This window comes from Bos mutus, chromosome 10 (assembly GCF_027580195.1).
Source record: "Bos mutus isolate GX-2022 chromosome 10, NWIPB_WYAK_1.1, whole genome shotgun sequence".
Lineage (NCBI taxonomy): Eukaryota > Metazoa > Chordata > Mammalia > Artiodactyla > Bovidae > Bos > Bos mutus.
This window is the reverse complement of record NC_091626.1, coordinates 35,636,188-35,655,588: the sequence shown is the minus strand read 5'-3', so window position 1 is coordinate 35,655,588 and position 19,401 is coordinate 35,636,188. Positions and strand designations below refer to the sequence as shown.

General features: G+C 38.8%; 2 protein-coding genes across 3 annotated transcripts in view; one reads left to right on the top strand and one right to left on the bottom strand.

Annotated features, from left to right (window-relative positions):
- Nucleotides 1–2,804: 2,804 nt before the first annotated feature.
- Nucleotides 2,805–13,501, bottom strand: TRMT5 (tRNA methyltransferase 5). Of its 2 annotated transcripts, none has more exons than XM_005890689.3 (5): nucleotides 13,365–13,501; nucleotides 11,482–12,137; nucleotides 8,849–8,973; nucleotides 4,029–4,683; nucleotides 2,805–3,661 (listed from the first exon to the last, which is right to left on the bottom strand). In XM_005890689.3, the coding sequence occupies exons 1-5, from the start codon at nucleotides 13,367–13,369 to the stop codon at nucleotides 3,609–3,611; spliced, it is 1,494 nt and encodes a 497-aa protein (XP_005890751.2). In that variant the 5' UTR covers nucleotides 13,370–13,501; the 3' UTR covers nucleotides 2,805–3,608. The 2 variants fall into 2 exon arrangements, with proteins under 2 accessions (XP_005890751.2, XP_070233858.1); XM_070377757.1 differs by lacking the exon at nucleotides 13,365–13,501 and adding an exon at nucleotides 12,580–12,711.
- SLC38A6 (solute carrier family 38 member 6) overlaps nucleotides 13,468–19,401 on the top strand; it is a 70,118-nt gene continuing 64,184 nt past the window's right edge. Inside the window, exons 1-3 of the mRNA XM_005890690.2 lie at nucleotides 13,468–13,715; nucleotides 15,081–15,211; nucleotides 16,925–16,998. Of these exons, the coding sequence (XP_005890752.1) occupies nucleotides 13,611–13,715; nucleotides 15,081–15,211; nucleotides 16,925–16,998 (310 nt within the window). The 5' untranslated portion in view covers nucleotides 13,468–13,610. The remainder of the gene's footprint in view (nucleotides 13,716–15,080; nucleotides 15,212–16,924; nucleotides 16,999–19,401) is intronic.

The following is a 19,401-nucleotide window of genomic DNA, read 5'->3' as shown; positions in this document are numbered from 1 at the left end:
TCAAGGGAAGAATACTGGACTGGGTTGCTGTGCCCTCCTCCAGGGGATCTTCCCGATCCAGGGATTGAACCCAACGTCTCTTGCCGTCAGCAGACAGATTATTTACCATTGTGCCACCTGGGAAGCCGCCTTATACCTTACCAAGCCTACAGTACTATCTGGCCCTTTACAGAAAGTTTGCTGACCCCTGACCTACATATACTTGGCGAGGAGGGAGAGGAAGAAAAATTAGAAGTCCCAAATTAGCAATTCCTGGTTGCATTAGCCCCCAAGGTTTTGCATAGGATAGGTTGGGTTGAACCCCAACATAATTTTAAGCGTCTTTAAATAAGGAATAAAGGTTCCAATTCATTACCTCCGTATGCTGCTGTTGCCGTTTAGTCACTCAGTCGTGTCTGACTCTTTGCGACCCCATGGTCTATAGCCTGCCAGGATCCTCTATCCTTGGGATTCTCCAGGCAAGAATACTGGAGTGGGCAGCAGGGAATTCCTGACCTAGGGATCAAACTTACATCTCCTGCATTGTTACCTATACTTCTTACGATGTATTGCTTTCATCTATTTATATTACTAGCTGCTAAAGGCATTTGAATTTGTAGTTAATGATTTAGATCAGGGGTCTGCAAACTTTTTCTGTAGAACCAGAGAGTAAATGTGTTTTAGGCTTTTTGGACCAAGAGGCAAAACTGAGGCCATTATGTAGATAAATGAGATAAAATAAATTGGCACAGTTTTTTAAATTAACAAAATTCAAAATATAATTGAGTACATTTTTTTGTGGGCTTCCCAGGCGGCTCAGTGGTAAAAAATCTGCCTGCCAAACAGGAGACTTGTGTTCGATCCCCGGGTCTGGAAGAGCCCCTGGAGAAGGAAATGGCAGTTAACTCCAGTATTCTTGCCTGGGGAATTCCATGGACAGAGAAGCTTGGCGGACTACAGTCCATGGGGTCGAAAAGAGTCAGACATGACTTAATGACTAAACAGCAGCAACAAATTTTTAATAGTGCTTTTGCGGGGGTGGGGGATTAAATTTAGTTAGGGTTCTAAGTGTCCCATCATCAAAATGAATTGTAATTGGTCACCTGCTAATGGTTATATGTAATGAGATTTTACATATTTCATCTTTAAAAAAGTCTTTTCAGACAGATACTGCCAGATATTGGAACATGTGATTTTAACTGAGCATGTACATCATTTGGAAGGCTTTTCTTAATCCCCCCTTGGTATTTACCTTTTTGCATGTCATTACAGTAATACATTTATCACTTCCAGTTGAAGAAGTTCAGCTGTAGTTAAATGGGTTCTGAAACATGGAAATTTCTTTACATTTGCACCAAGGTTCCAAAAATGCTAAACTCAGAAAAATATATCCACTAATATGTGTGAGAACGGAAACCTTGTTCCTTAATTTTTGATAGATGAGAAATGTAGTCATTCCATACTCTTGCAGTATGTTTCACATTAGTTACTTTTGACCTGTAATTGTGGTTGATATATCTGAGAAATATTATCAAGCCTTTAGCAACTAACTTCCAAAGACATTCAGTATTTCAGAAGTGTTTAAGGTTGGTTAAGAAAAATTTCCGTCTTGGCCATGAACCCAAAAACCTGCAGTCAGACTTTACAGTTGCTAAGCAAATCAAGCTTAGGTTAAGAGTGTCAGGAAATTTGGCTTCAATTTCAGACAAAATTGAAGGACTTTGAGGATGATTAAAGTCCATGAAAGCAAATGAAGTTTATCATTGACATTACTGGTTCATTAACAAATGATAGATTCAAATATTGCTGCAAGGTACTTGCTGGTGAATAATACAGTGAATAACTATAGGTTTTAAACACCTTACATTTTCATAAGCTTTTAAGTTTCTCCACTAGATCTTTTTTTTAACCTCACACTTTCTTTTACCATCATTAGTTATAACAGATCAGATTCTGCTTCAAGTTTTACCGAATTTGTTTCCTCAACTTCTTTGAAAGTATTCACCAATAGTTCCATGCAGAGTATTCATAGAGGCTAATTCTTCAGTAACTTCAAACTCAGAATTGACACCTCAAATAAGCAAGAACTGAGCTGTATTAGAAACATCTATCAACTCATCAAGAGTAAACAACTACTTGGACTCATTTACCATTTTGACTATTGATGGTACTCCCAGTGTTCACAACTCTTTGGGCAACTGTCCTTGCCAAAAGGCTAACAGTCCTAAACAAAACTTGCTTTCTCTGGACATATTTCTTAAGACTCCTGCTTTCAAAACAAACACAATTAACTCTCCGTCAGTAAATAATTTTCCTTTCTTGACTTAAAAAAGTCACTTGGAGACTTTTTGGTTGTAGCCCCACTTTCATTTTTTATAAGGAAATTCTACTGTGAATTTCCAGTTTAAATATGTAATTTTTCTGACAGTTGCTTGCCTGTGACTTGGAAATACTGATGAGTAGTAGTTCTTTTGGGAATGTCAAAGTATATTTTACTTTAGCTCAGTTACGGATGCTTTATCATCTAATTCAGTATCAAAAATGTTCATACTCTACCATACTTTAAAAGCTCAACATGGATGTCCACTTTTGTTGTTTTGGAATGATGGATATACACTCATAATAGTAAAATAAAATGTTATAGCTTGGCAATATATGTTGCACTTAAATGCTGTTGCGTTATAACCGTGTCACTGATTTGTAGTGTGCTGAGCAGCAATGTGAAGTGATGCAAATCATATCCCATCTGTGTTGCAGCTAACTACTCAGCTCTGGTGTTATACAATGAGGGCAGCCATAGCCAGTATGTAAACAAATGAGCATAAAAAATAAGTTCCAATAAAACTTTATTTATGGACACTGAAATTCAAATTTCATATAATTTTCATGTCACAAATTTTTTTTCCCCCCAATCATTTAAAAGTGTAAAAACCGTTCTCAGCTTACTTGCCATACAACAGGTGGTGGACCAGATTTGGCCTGCTGGACGTAGTTTGCCCGTCTCTGATCTAAATAATCTCATTTGTTATTACTAATACTTCTATATTAACAGTAAGTATAGGAGTACTTACATATAACTTAGCTACACTCTTCAACTAAGGATAACTGTAAAATGATGAGTGCTTTCCTAGTTATTATGCAATTATCATACTTCCAAAAACTATTTTCCGGACAATATTTAAACATATTTATCTAATAAAAGACTAGATATATATGATGATAAAATTATAAAACAACATATATTTAGTAGGCTTAAATTTTAATTTGATAATTCCCAATTTATAGGACTGTGTTAGTCTCTCAGTCATATCTGACTCTCTGCGAACCTGTGGATTACAGCCTGCTAGGCACCTCTGCCCATGGGATTCTTCAGGCAAGAATACTGGAGTGGGTTGCCATTCCCTTCTCCAGGGGCTCTTCCAGATGCAGGGATCGAACCTAGGTCTCCTGCATTGCAGGCAGATTCTTTACCATCTGAGCCACCAGGGAAGCCTCGAGGGTTCAATACTAAAGTAACTGAATGCTAAAATAAAGTCATACAAATGATAGTTCACTATCACAAAGGTCTAGTGGGGAGATGGAGAAAATATTTCCAGTTAAGTGGCTGAAGCAATTTGTGTATTTTCTTCTTAAAAGTCTTTATCTGTCCTCTGGCGTTTAAGAGGTGGACCTTCATGATTGTCTGTAACAAATCCAGAAAACCTATATTATGTAAGATACTTAACATTTAAAATAACTTTTAAAAAGCAAATAATATAGGCATTTTAAACATTTTAATGTACTCAACTTATGCATGAAATAGTAACATTGCTATGGATTTAATGAAATAGCCTTCTACTAGACTGAATAGTGTATCATAATAAAATCTGTAAAATTGTGAGAAATTAGTCACTGTTGAATGGCAAGGGGTCTTGAACTGAAATATCTAACTAGAATCAGTTTAATCTATTTCTAAGTTTAAAAAAGAATATAAAATATGTATGTTGCCCAAGAAAGTTATGTTAAATTTTGTATTACAGCTTACATTTAATTTCCCAGAAATCGCTCACCTCGATTCACGGTCTGGTTCTTGTAAAGTATAGCAGCAGGAATCCGAAAAGTGATGCATAACATTTCCTTGTTAGGGGCCACATTTCTTACTAGGTGAACTGAACTATATGCCTCCAAGGAGATGCCTAACACAGTTGCAGCTCGTTGCTGAACATCCTTAGCTGGATTAGCATCTTTGGAAAAGCTGTAACAGTGCACAATGGGAAGGAGTTCACTGCCACATGGCTGTCCCTCTAAGAGTGCTTTGAAAGCACTGAGAAACTCAATAGCCTTTGCTGGCAAATTCATGACAATGTGCACAGAGTGTTTTCTTTCTTTAGACAGTGGTCCTAGCTGCTGCATTAACTCTTCTCTGACTGGTCCTTGCAGGAAGTCTCTCCCATCCAAGTTAAAGACTTTTACCTTTTGGTCCACTTTATTTAATTTACAATTGTGCAGTAGCCATTTATGGGATTCAGGATTGAGATCATTAGCAAACACAGTGCACTTTTTCTTTGCTGCTGGAATGGCAAAGGGCCCAACCCCAGCAAAGACATCAAATAGGACATCCCCAGGTTTGAGAAGTTCTGTGATACGGCTGTGTTCTGTGGAGAGACGAGGATTCCAGTAGACTTTTGAAAAATCAAATTCATAGGTGTAATTGTTTTCTCGAACCTGAAAAAGTATTATGCTTTTGGTTAAACTGTTTAGTCTTAAATTCCAGCCACTGATATTGGATAGATGCATTCACACATACACACATTAAAATTTACTACTATTAAGAGCAAATTACAGTGAGTTTAAAGGCATTTAAATTAGAAATCTGGTGTTTATGCTAAACTTGAGGGTAGTTACTATCTTGCATTAGATGTTTTCATGAGAGGAGTCATCTCTTCAAAACCAAACAGCTCTCCATCTCATCCTAAAGGACCATAAAGTGGCTCCCCGATCACACTAGGAATTTTTCAGATAGGCCAACTGACTGGCTTAATTATATTATCTCCTGTCACCTGATAGGAAGAAAGCCTTTAGGGTGAAACAACACACCACATCTGTCTTCATGGTGGGTAGCTAAATTGCAGACAGTCTTCCACGCAGCAAACATGCTTTGCTTCCTTAGTTTTCAGTTTGGCAAGATAGATGCGTCATGTGTCAGTGAATTTCAAGGTACTTCGTTATGTTTTTAGACAGTTACTTGGACTCTGCAGGTTTCATGTCTATAAATAGAGCCAGTGTATAGAATAAATCATTCCCGTGTTTTTGCCTTTCCCAAATCTGAGTTTTCATGGATAAACTAAATATACAGTGAAGCTAAGTCTTGAACAAAATTAAAACTTTATAGCATTTCTTTGGGGACTATTATAAACATGATAGAAAATAGAAAACAAAACTACAATTGTGAAATGTGACCTCACCTATCATCTTAAGCCCCTTATTTTAACAGATGAAGAATCAAAGGCCAGAAAGTTCCTAAGTTCTATAAATCTAATAGAAACATCTTCTATACTCTCTCTTCATGGACCTTAATTCCAAATTTGTACTTATTTTTTCCTCCTGACCACATCAAATGCTCTAATCATATTATTAAGTTTCAAGAGTTTGAAATATTTCTTCATGATTCTGCCAACTAAGAGTCAATCTAGGTGTATAATATAACCTGGAAGGCTTAAATGTGTCTTGGGATGCTTTTCCTGAAATCTCCTTTCTACTTGTCTTTAAGCTCTTTAGTGTGAGTCACAGATCTAGATCTAGATTAAATGATGCTAAGTATCCCTCTGGTTTTACTCATGCTGTCTTTGATATCTTGTTCCCTTAGTTAAGCATTGCTTTCAGGAGATCCACTTTAGCAATGTTTTTAAATACTACTTAAATGTTGCATGAGCTCTTAAATTTAAATGTGATTGTGTTTGGAGCAAAGAAATTATATTGAGTTCTCATATTTATTTGATAGTATATATACTAGGCATAAAGTATGTCCTAAGAACAAACTTTAGTTGACTTGGGAAGTCAATCACAAGGCATTTATAAAATTACAGAAGTTTCTCAGTTTATAGAAGTTTACATCTTCTTTCTAAGAAGAATGATACTACCTGACACCCTAAGGGTCACTACCAAGTAAAGAACATGACAATGTTCAGTCTGGGTGTGCCTAAAGTTGAGTATGTCTTAGTGTCAGCTGAGCTGAGCACAGTTATTATCAAAGGATTCACATTCGAATCTTGCTTGCCATAACAGACCTTACTCACTGTACACAGGCAGTAGGTAGTGGAGGTCTGGTATACAAGGCAGGACTAAGCATGGACTCGAGTCAGAAGCCTGACTCAAAAACCCTCTGCTCAGTCAGTCCTTCATAGTTCATGTGCATAGAGAGAATAACAACAGCCATTAACTTGGGGGTCTCTCAGGATTTGTCTAGCCTGTTTCTTAGCTTGGGTACAAAATTTCACATAATGTTAACATGTAATTATCTAAGGCTTTAACTTAAAAACAGTTTATTATATCCAACACTACAGAGGGTCTTGGGGTGGAAGATGAGAAAATGGTTTATATCAGGAATCTATTCCTATATATTTTAAGTTATTTTTTCTTTGAAATAGGTTTTGTTTTTCTTATAGAAGAAGTATGTGCTCACACTTTAGAAAAGTATAAAGATAACAAAGGTCACCAGAAACTATACCAAGTGAAAATATGCTCACTGTTAACATTCTGATATTATGCATATTTACACATTTAAAATCATCACACCTAAAATGGAACTCAGTTATGTATACTGTTCTACAGTTTATTTTTTGTCACTTGGCTTGTCAGTGGACAATTTACTTTCAGTATGGAGCAATACTGCATAGGAACCTTGAATGTTAGGTCCATGAATCAAGGCAAATGGAAGTGGTCAAACAGGAGATGCCAAGAGTGAACATCAACATTTTAGGAATCAGTGAACTAAAATGGACTGGAATGGGTGAATTTAACTCAGATGACTATTATATCTACTACTGTGGGCAAGAATCCCTTAGAAGAATTGGAGTAGCCATCATAGTCAACAAAAGTCTGAAATGCAGTACTTGGATGCAATCTCAAAAATGACACAATGATCTCTGTTCGTTTCCAAGGCAAACCATTCAATATCATGGTAATCCAAGTCTATGTCCTGACCAGTAATGCTGAAGAAGTTGAACAGTTCTATGAAGCCCTACAAGACCTTCTAGGACTAATACCAAAAAGAGATGTCCTTTCCATTATAGGGGACTGGAATGCAAAAGCAGGAAGTCAAGAGATACCTGCTTGGTAAAGTTTGGCTTTGGAGTACAGAATGAAGCAGGGCAAAGGCTAATAGAGTTCTGCCAAGAGAATGCACTGGTCATAGCACCTCTTCCAAACACCCTCTTCCAACAACCCAAGAGAAGACTGTACACATGGACATCACCAGATGGTCAACACCAAAATCAGACTCATTATATTCTTTGCAGCCAAAGATGGAGAAGCTCTATACAGTCAGCAAAACCAAGACCAGGAGCTAACTGTGGCTCAGATCATGAACTCCTTATTGCCAAATTCAGATTTAAATTGAAGAAAGTAGGGAAAACCACTAGACCATTCAGGTATGACCTAAATCAAATTCCTTACAATTATACAATTAAAGTGACAAATAGATTCAAGGGTTTAGATCTGATAGATAAGAGTGCCTAAAGAACTATGGATGGAGGTTCGTGACATTGTACAGGAGGCAGTGATCAAGACCATCCCCCAAAAAAAGAAATGCAAAATGGCTGTCTGAGGAGGCCTTACAAATAGCTGTGAAAAGAACAGAAGCAAAAGGCAAAGGAAAAAAGGAAAGATATACCCATCTGAATGCAGAGTTCCAAAGAATAGCAAGGAGAGATAAGAAAGCCTTCCTCAGTGATCAATGCAGAGAAATAGAGGAAAACAATAGAATGGGAAAGACTAGAGATCTCATCAAGAAAATTAGAGATACCAAGGGAACATTTCATGCAAAGATGGGCACAATAAAGGACAGAAGTGGTATGGACCTAACAGAAGCAGGAGATATTAAGAAGAGGTGGCAAGAATACACAGAAGAACTATACAAAAAAGATCTGCATGACCCAGATAACCACGATGGTGTGATCTCTCACCTAGAGCCACATGCAAAGAACTGACTCATTTGAAAAGACCCTGATGCTGGAAATGATTGAAGGCAGTAGGAGAAGGGGACAACAGAGGATGAGGTGGTTGGATGGCATTACCGACTCAATGGACATGAGTTTGAGTAAGCTCCGGGAGTTTGTGATGGACAGGGAAGCCTGGTATACTGCAGTCCGTGGGGTCACAAAGAGTCGGACACGACTGAGCAACTGAACTGATGGAGCTAATAATCTTCAATGATGGAGTATTCCATTGTATTATTATCCTAAAATTTAACCAGTTATCTACTGATGATATTTAGATTGTTTTCATTCCATCATGTTTATTTATTATTATAAAAATGAGGTAGGGGTCTAGTGGTTAAAATTCCATACTTCCACTGCTGGGGGGACATGGGTTCAATCCCTGGTTGGGTACATCATTACAACCTTGTCCAGTTATATTCTTGAGATAACTTCCTATACATGGAGTGCTGGGTCAAAGGATGTATCTATTCAAAATTGCAATATATTACAATACACTTCCACTCTTCCTGACTATATCAAATTCGCTCTCCCATCAATAATACATATATGTAAATGCTTACATTCTCACATACTCATCAATACTGGCTATTATATTTTCTTAATCTGTTATCCTGATTTCAAAAGTTAATCTTGATATATACTGTATTAGGAGACAATAAAATATTCCATACCTTTGTCATCATATTCTCCTCTCCAGATAGTACTTCCATTTCAAAATTTCGGTAGGTATTATCAATATTATTGATTTTATTTACTGCTGAGGTGATTCCTGGATTTTTGTCAATCATAACTTGGCCTAAAAGCACAGAAATCATGATAAATACTGCCTTCTGGTTGCAAAATAAAAGCTAAAATTGCAAATATGAAATGGATGTGAACTATATTTTCTGGTTTATAGTCAAAAATTGCACCTATTTTGTGTGCATGCATTCTAAGTGGCTTCTGTCGTGTCTGACTCTTGGCAACTGTATGGAATGTAGACCACCAGGCTCCTCTGTCCATGGGATTCTCCAGGCAAGAATATTGGAGTGGGTTGCCATGCCCTCCTCCAGGGGATCTTTTCCGACCCAGGGATAGAACCCAGGTCTCTTATGTCTTCTGCATTGACAGATGGGTTCTTCACTAGCACCACTGGGAAACTGATGTGTGTAGAGGAATGCAATTCTAAAAATTCAGCAGATTACTAAAGTTAATGTCTGACAGCCCCTAAGCAAACACACAGAAAATGTGGGGGTACATTTATAAAGAAAAAATTTTGAAGAGCTTGTTCTGTCTAATATTTTTCCATGTCTTTTACTTAGTCTTTTCAAATGTATCAGTACAACAGTAAGCAAACATGTAGGCCCAGGGAACTGGTTAAAAAATAGAAGAGATGTTAAGGACTATGGAAACAAATGGTTTCAGAAAACACTAGCCTGTCCCCACTGGCCTCAAACCAAATGTTTGCTTTATTGTGTATTTAAAATAGATACTTCCACTTTGGAATGCATACTAGCAAAATAATGTTTTCAAATAAAAGAAACATAGATTATTTACTTTTCTCTAAATAAAATGTTTATTTACTTAAATTGTTCTTTATGTCAAATAGTTTCCAGAGCACAAAAAGCTACAAAGGTTAAAAGACACTGGCAATGGTATATTGATGCCCTATAATCAAAGTCTGCATTTTTGTCAGCACTTAAAAAAATTCACAAGAATCTATATGCTATCTCATTGTATAAAAAAAGATACTTTGATTTGTAAGTAAGTATAAAGTACTCCATAATACAGATACAACAGAGGACGACAGAGGGTGAGATAAAGGTTGGAAGGCATCACCGATTCAATGGAAATGAGTTTGAGCAAGCTCCAGGAGCTGGTGATGGACAGGGAAACCTGGTGTGCTGCAGTCCATGGGGTTGCAAAGAGTTGGACATGACTGAGCGACTGAACTGAACTGATAATACAAACATGCTTAAATACCAACTGGAATTTGTCTAATTTCTCTCTGATTAATTAGATACCTGATTTTGAATATGATAATGTCAAACTATTGTCAATCATTGTTTTATCTTGTTCTGCTTCAGGTATCAGAACTCAATTTTTAAGGTACAGAAGTTAGTTTGAAATGAAGAATTTAAAAAAACATTCTAAAGGTCTATAGTAAAAGCTTTAAAATTACTTCTGTATGAAAACGTTTCATTTTCAATCTGTGAGTACCCTTTTATGAGAGTGAGTTTATAAGAGTTCTAAAAGAATGTTGAGTTAGGACAGGCAATGATTCAACGGAAAGCCTAGACTTGACATTTGTACCAGATCATAATTATAAGGCTCTGCTTAAGTATTTATTATGTTATCACTATGCATTATTAGTCCCTTTCATCAATAAAAACAAAGTAAACGCATAACAGCACATCTCTGAAATTCTGCCCATGCAAAACACTGAGCACTACATTTTAAAGCTGAAAATAATTCCCAGGAAGTTCTGACAATTACTCTGTATCAAAAATATTAATCTGGAGAATGCATGGACATTAAATATTCATATAAGGACAAGAGCGATTTTGATTAGTCTTCTACTTCTTTCTTAGCCCAAAGAATAAAAGACCCATGCTTCAACTCTGGGCTACAGAGTTGGTTCTAAAAAGCTAGGAGTACTAAAAAACAAAGTATGGTGCCTACCATATAGAAGAGGCTCAATTACCTGAATTGATGAAAGCCTGCATAAACACGGTCTTTCCCTTTTGACTATGAAACACACATTTATGAAACCTAGCATTCAACATAGTCCTGAAGGACTAGTAAGTTCTGGATACCAAAATGATAAGTTGCCAAAGAATTGTGCCAAAGCAAACGATTGAAGTTAATGCTTATGTATTGTAAACACAAAAGCCTGAACTGATATTTAGAGCCTGCTTGACTCTGGGAGGGCTTCCCTGGTGGCTCAGTGGTAAAGAGTTCACCTGCCAATGCAGGAAATGTGGGTTTGATCCCTGGGTGAGGAAGATCCCCTGGAGAAGGAAATGGCAATCCATTCCAGTACTTTTGCCTGGGAAACCCCATGGACTGGGGAGCCTGGTGGGCTACAGTCAATGGTGTCTCTAAGAGTGGAACACGACTTAGCAACTAAACAGCAACAACAAATGACTCTGGGAAGGCTATTCCAAAGTGGCCCTTAAAGGAGGGTATGGAGCTCAAGATCCTGCTTAAAATTATAATGATAAAATGTCCCGTTTCTATAATTAGGCATTTACATTTTTTTAAAACTAAAATTAGAACTTGCTAATTGGTTTCTAATATGTGACTATTACTAAGACACACCTACCAATTAAATGCTTGTAAGGTAGTTGATGATCTCGAAGGTTCAGGTGAGCAATGTGTCCAACTCTGCTAAACCCTGAGGTCACATCTTGACCTTCAGGAAGCACAGCTCTCAAGATTTCTTCTGACTTAAAGTTTTCATAAGTTAGGTCCAAATTATATTTTGATATCTGTGGATTGACATTCAGCTGCTTTAAAATACTGAGTTCTTCTTTCTCAAAGGAGTCAACAGTAAACATTTTATAGGGATCCAACATAATTAGTCTACCTTCTCCATCTTCTGGATCTTCAATCACACGTTTTATGCCTGGGCGCTGCAGTGCTGCTCTTTTAAGGGATCGCATCAGTTTATTGACTACTTCTTTCCTCACTTTAAGCACTGGGATGGTGACTGTCTTTTTAAAAGCTGTTCTATCAAGTTCTGTCATTCCTCGAACTTCAGAGGGTGGGGAAAACAATTCAGAGTCTCTGTGATTTGTTTCTATTTCAGGCATGGTTGAGAATCTTTTTCTTTGATCCAGCAAGAAAATAACAGGTACTCTGTTAAGCTTCTGTATCAACGATGCCCAAGGTAGTAGAATCAGTGATGCTGACTCAGTTATTCTACAGCTTTCCACTTTGAGAAGTCTTCTTGAGAATGCAAATTGTTTCAATAAGCTCCTAAAAATAAAGCATTCAATTAAAAGAACTACCATAAAGCTACAAACTAGCTTAACATATTCACAAGTCTTAATAAAAATTTTAATTGTTTCAAATAACCTGCTAAATGCCAAAGATTAAAACTTTTAGTGGTATGTGAGAAGTGTAATATTAATAATTTTTCCAGTAGGATGAGTTTTATTAGTAGTAAATAATAAATCTGTATACTTCCAGCCCACCTGCGGCCTGGACTAGGGTTTAGTGATCCATCACTCTCGCTATAGTCAACAAACCTCCCCACCCACAGTTTTCTACAGAACATTTTGGGACTGGAAGGCCGAAATAAAGGATCATCTCTAAACGACATGGTCACTATATTGATAATTTTACCAATGTCAATATTTAAAAGGATATTCTTATGGAAGCTTATTGGGTCAGATATTGTACTGAACGCTTTACTCACAGTAATAATCTTGGGAGGTGTGTGGTGTTGCATTCTCATTTCTGCAAAGGTGTAAACTAAAGCTCAGAAATAGGTTAATTGACCCAAAATCTTGTTGCTGTAAATCGTTGAGCAAGGATTAAAATCCAGGGCCTGCGTTCTTAATCTATTTCTATGCTGTCTTTGATGTTTTACTGCCACAAGTCCTACCTATAAGTAGAGGTTTCAGTATTTCTAGGATGGGAAATTTGCTGAGTGTTACATGCACATCCCATTAGTATCAGTTTTTCATTTTGCCTTCCGGAATACCGAGGAAGTAACTGTTAAGAAATGGCCCTGCCTGCTGCTGCTGCGTCGCTTCAGTCGTGTCCGACCCTGTGCGACCCCATAGACGGCAGCCCACCAGGCCTAGGAACCCTGTAAAGCAACTGTCAAAAAGTTGACAGGGTTCAAACTGGGTTTAGCAGTTAACCAGATGTGTGATCTTGGGTAAATTACTTAACGTGAATCTCTGCTTTCCACAAGTAAGATGTGGCTAAAGGTTCTACCGGAAAGTTCTGAAGCGATGAAACACCCCTCACTTCCCCGTCCTCAGGCCTAGGCTCTGCACCGGGCGGTGGGCGACTTCCCGACGTTTTAGCGCCCAGACAGCGCGAGGCGGAGAGCCGCCGAGCCGACCGGTTCCGCCACCGGACCCTCAGCCCCTTCGAACTATCTATCAAGGGCACCACGGCCGCCACTTCACCAACGTCACCATCCCATTTCCCGGCGTCGCCCCATCGCTGGCTCCAAGACCAGACCCTCACCTCATGCTCTGGTACAACTCGGAAGCGTGTCTTCGGCGGGTAGGCGGGCCCTCGATGACACCATCAAGGTTCGCCGCCGAGAGGCGAGCGTCACCAGATCACGTCGATCCCTCTTTTCGTCCTGGCCCTGGTGAAGTACGGAAACCCGGAAGGGCCGGGAACGTAGGCCCGCCTCCAGCGCGACTACAGGCGGGAGGGCAGGGGTAGCAGCTAGTGGATGGACTGGGTAGTCGACCAGCGAGCCGCATGGAGGTCCCAGCGGGGGTCATCAACGCCGAGCCCGGCTGGTTTGTCTCTACTCAGGAGCCTGAAGAGGCGGAGGCGGAAGAGTCTAGCCCGTTGCTTAGCAACGTAAGTTTGCTCCGCTGGCTCCCCGTTCTGAAGTGACTGCCAAATAAGACCGGGAAAGAAAAGGGATGGCAAGGGGAGCGGGAGAAGCTTAGGACCTGGGGCCCAAAGGCAGCAGCCGAGATTTCGAGGAGATCTGGCGGAGTTCATCAATGAGATAGGAGCCTAACCTGTCCTAGAAAGAAAAGTTGAAGCTGCAGGCTCAGGTGGAAGAGACGCAGCAGCAGGTGGAGGCAGGGGACCCTACTAGGGGAGCAGCCCCACGGTTATGTAACTCACTGCTCTCGGTATACTTGTCGGCTTCTCGTTTTTTTCACCAGTCTTGTGAGCTTTTTGCAAGAGTCACAAGATTTGGCTTTTCTCAGCTTAGTCATTGCTGCTGCCGCCAAGTCATTTCAGTCGTGTCCGACTCTGTGCGACCCCATAGGCGGCAGCCCACCAGGCTCCCCATCCCTGGGATTCTCCAGGCAAGAACACTGGAGGGGGTTGCCATTTCCTTCTCCAATGCATGAAAGTGAAAATGGAAAGTGAAGTCTCTCAGTCGTGTCCGACTCTTAGCGACCCCAGGGATTGCAGCCTACCAGGCTCCTCCATCCATGGGATTTTCCAGGCAAGAGTACTGGAGTGGGTTGCCATTGGGGACCTGTAAACGTCTTAATACAGAGATACTTAACCGTGAAGGAGCGTGAGAGGCCTGGTAATAAATACATAGCACTTCCCTGACCCTAAAACCTGTGCAGTGGGCACTTCGGCCCTTTAACTCAAGTCCCAGGGCAGTAACAGTTTCTAGGACTTTATTCCCAAATGCTGTTTTAGAGGAGAGTGTTTTCAAGGCTTATCCTCGCCAGAGCAACGTGAATTGCTTCTATTTACAATATCGTCATTGCATGGCATTTCTGCCCATCCTTTCATTGGGCAGACTTAATTCATTAAGTGTATAAATAGAGATTAGTTTTGTAGTCCTAGTAATTAGGGAGCAACAGTTGTCTACAGCAACCTCAAGCTGACTCAGGGATTCTTCAGTTATCACGTGAGCTTCAGGCCATCTGCCTGCTCCCTGTCCCCACCCCATTTTACCCTATCTTCATCTTTTGCAGTCACAAGGTTAGTCATGCCTTCTTCCTGAAGCCTACTGGGTCTCTGCGCAGGTGGAGACGATTTTCCTAGGAAACTGGCTTCCTGGAGCTGCACTAGTGGGAAGTGAGAAGGAAAGGAAAGGAAACGAGGTCCTGGTTGCTTGTTGAGCAACTAGTATGTCACAGTATGTCTGTGGTTTTAGGAGACTCTCCATAACCTGTCAGTCATTTCTTGACCAAAGTTGGACTTCACCATTCAAACACTTAACTCTGTTAATTCGTGTGCTTACAGGAAGTTCACACACAGAGATCCCGAGGTGCTTCATTTGGTTTCTCAGTGTTTAATTTGATGAATGCCATCATGGGAAGTGGCATCCTTGGCTTAGCTTATGTTATGGCTCATACTGGTATCCTTGGATTTAGGTGAGTTTTTTTCTTATTTTACAATTTTTTCTTTTTTTTCATTTTGATAGTACATTGAGAAGCAAAGAGATAGGTTGTAGAACTTGGTATTATACAATTTCTAGTTATTTCTGGGGTTCCTCTTATTCTTATATTGTTGCTAGTCTGTAGCTTGGAAGGATGCTATATAATTTGGTTTTTTATCCAAAGTGTGGCTAATTTAAAAAAAAAGAGAAACTTGATCCACATTCCTTAATAACCTTAACAAGTGGCTTATTTGTTGTGTTCAGTGGGCCAAAGTAAATCAGAGTTTATCAGTCATGCAGATTATTTATAAATAGCGATTTTGTGACTGTAAATAAAACATATAATCCTTTGGTTTCTCTCCATCTCTTTCTCTCCTCCTGTTAAGTAGACTTGTTTCACTTTCTGAGGCTAGACATGTACCCTGTATTTATTCCTTTACATCTTTTAAGACAGCTCATGGCCAGTTTGCCCAAGACAGAAGACATTGCTGTCTTTTCTGTGTTTCCATAGTACTTTTATATTCATTCTTTTATTATAATGTAATTATCTGTTTGCAAGTTATTTTCCCCACTGAACTCTGAAATCCTTTAGGACTAGATCTTATCCTTAGCATGGAGCATCATGCTTAATAGAAAGAATGAACAAGTTTGTTTTGTCAGTACAAGCAGACCTATTTTTTCTATGAAATTTAAAATACAGTCTCATGTAGGATCATTTCTGCTTTTACTTTGAATTTCTTGGTTAGCTAACCAACTTTTAAGTAACTGAACTTGCTTTTATTATGGGATGTATTTGCAAACTTTCATAGTTTTAAAACTTAAAAGCTATGTATGACACCTCAGGCGAGACATAATCATAGGACTTATTTCTTAGTTCCATTTGAAAAATCACATTTTTTACTGCAGGATCTTACATAAAGGTATATACCACCGAATGGGGGCTTGCTGAATCATATCACAGTTTCCATCTGGTGATGCCAACCTTATTTTGTGAGGTCTCTGACATCAATTGACAAGTGTACTTTCACCTCTCCATTTTGCTACTTATTAACAAGTATTAAGTGGACTGCAAAGATAGAATTTCTTCAACTTCAGGAGCACTCCCCTGGAAACTTGTCTTGCCAGTATCTTCCTGAGAATAAATAAAGGATTATGTATGCTGTTTCTTTTCATACTTTTGGTGAGAGGACCCCAATTATTACATAACACATTTTTCAAATCATATCATTAAAAGTGTTTTAACTGTATTTTTTGGTTTGCTTTGTTGAGTATGTTTAATAGATGCTGAAATGCAGTGTTTATTCAAAATTATAGGGAGGTACTCATCATTGGGGGCTTCCCAGATGGCTCAGCAGTAAAGAACCCTCCTCAGAGGAGCCTGGAGGGCTACAGTCCTAGGGTTGCAAGAGTTGGACACGACTTAAATGACTAAACAACAGCAACGCATCATTAAAAGGGGAGCGATAGAGTAAAGAAAAAAGACAATGGGATTTCAAAACTGAAACTTACTTCTCTTAAGTTGGAGAGAAGACAGAGGAGCCTAGAGGGCTACAGTCCACAGGGTCACAAAGAATCAAACATGACTGAAGCAACTTAGCACTCATACACGTGACCATTTGAATGTGAAAAAAAATGTTTTTTCAATGAAATACCATAAAAAGGAAACTTTTAGGGGACAAATTTGACCATGTACTCTTTTATGTTTTAGTTTCTTGCTGCTGATAGTCGCTCTCCTGGCTTCTTACTCAGTTCATCTCCTGCTTAGCTTGTGTATTCAGACAGGTAAGTAAAATGTGTGCTTGCTTATTCATTTGATAAAATAGCCTATTGAGATCATGTCAGCCAGGTTGGGTGTCTCAAATCTAATTTCCAGTGGGAGTATTAGGTAGGGTGGTTGAAATGGAGAATTTCAGAAGGTCAGAATATATGGACCCAGTCCTTCAGGAGAATATCTGAGGGCAGACGAGGAGGAGGAAACCGGCATTCTTCCCCTGCCTTTCTCCACAACATGTGACATAGATTTCTAGGTTAGAGTAGATTAGGGAAAGCACCTGAAAGATGTTTAAAGGATCCAGACCTTGTGTTAGGGAGAAGCAGTACCCAGGTGTTCATGCTGATCGTCTTTCTCCTAGGGTGATCACTTTCTGGAGAACACCTTCCCAGATCTACTACTGCTGTCTCTGCCCCCCATATATTGATGTGTGTGCATATATATACATATATATATATTTTTTCCACTTATGCAGTTCAGTCATGGATTGAATAAGTTCTTTCAAGTTGCAATAAATAAAAGCGTATGAATCGTGGAACTGCTTTCTTAAAGTTTTTCTTTTGGCATTAATAAATACTCTGTGCCCACCAATCCTGGTCTTTCTATCTGCCTAGGCTGATCTCCCTTTGGATTGCGACAGTTATGATGCCAGAATCATGAGTTTAAGTCTTATGTGGATGGGTTCACTTTGCCCTGTTGTTTTCAGGTTTTTAAGAAACAGAACAGATACATAAAATAGATAAAAATGGGATTGTTCTGGTTGAAACAGGTGTTTCTTGAGGATTTTAAGACTCTTCAGAACAGAGTTCTAAATCCACAGCTCTAGGCTGTTTAATCTGTCTATGCATCAGACGCATCTGCAGATTGTTCTGTAAACAGAGGTTTCTAAGCCTCAGGGATTCTAATTCCAAGAATCTGAGGTAGGATTCAGGAATCTCTTTTTAAAAGTCCTCCAGGGGACTCTTACACAACATGGACTTAGGATCTGTAGTTCACAGCTGTAAGTTGTGTCATTGCTTTTGGTCATTCAACCAACAAATACATTCCTTTGCTTGCAGGGGGCTTGGGTGACTGTGTAGACAGATAGAAATACCAGGAAATGATGCAATATTAATCGCAAAGTAACAAGTTGTTCATACAACATCCCAAATTCAGGAGTAAGAGCATTAAAGAAGTATATTTGTAAATCCTGCTGAAAGGGGACTGAATTTTAATGCATGTTTTGAAATTTTGCTTCTTTGTTTAAAAAAGTTATTTTTACTTAATTGTGATAGTCTATCTAACATCTTCATAGGTTATTTTATCATGGTTTCTACTAAAAGATTAATATGGTAGTAAGTCATGTGGCAATTATATCTTCATTACCTGAAGTGTTTTGCTTTATTAATTTAAATTATTTGGAAGTAGTATTCAATTTATGAAGATTTCCAGATAATGCTATTTTTTTTTTTTTTTGCTTTCCTTCAGATCATATGTATTTAACTTTAAAATTCTGACATCTGTTATTCTTTTCTATAACTTTGGGGCATCTAAAGTGAAAAGCTCTGTTTCTCTTTCTTTTTTCTTTTTCTTTGATTTTTTGTAGCTTACTTGGTCCATGAACTAACTTCTTCATGATTCTTCATACACACTGCTGCACCTGTCTGCTGTTGATTGAATTCCTTCAGTCACTGTAAAGTTCTCTGTGCAGGTAGGCTTTAAAAATAATAACAAATCATATATATATGTATATATATATATGTATATATATATTGCATATGCTATACATATATGCTAGAGAATAATACACAGCTAAATTTCTCTCTAGTTTGTTGGACTGTCATAAAAGAGTATTCAGACTGGATTCACTGGTTGGAGAAAGGATTATCACAAGTCTTTACAGATTAGCTTCATTATTTGCCTAGAGCACAAGAGAAATTCTACCTTTATAAAAGTTCAGTTCAGTTCAGTTCAGTCGCTCAGTTGTGTCTAACTCTTTGAGACCCCATGAATTGCAGCACGCCAGGCCTCCCTGTCCATCACCAACTCCCGGAGTTCACTCAAACTTACATCCATCCAGTCGGTGATGCCATCCAGCCATCTCATCCTCTGCCGTCCCCTTCTCCTCCTGTCCCCAATCCCTCCCAGCATCAGAGTTTTTTCCAATGAGTCAACTCTTCGCATGAGGTGGCCAAAGTACTGGAGTTTCAGCTTTAGCATCATTCCTTCCAAAGAACAGGATTTCTTTTAATGAAATTCTGGTATTTTTGATTTTATATAGGATTTGGGATATGTCTGGACTTTTCTTGAGGGCTGAGGCATATAAGGTACCTTAATCTCTCTAGCCTTAGTTTGTGCTTAGTCATTCAGTCATGTCCAACTCTGAATCCCCATGGACTGTAGCCTGCCAAGCTCCTTTGTCCATGGAATTCTCC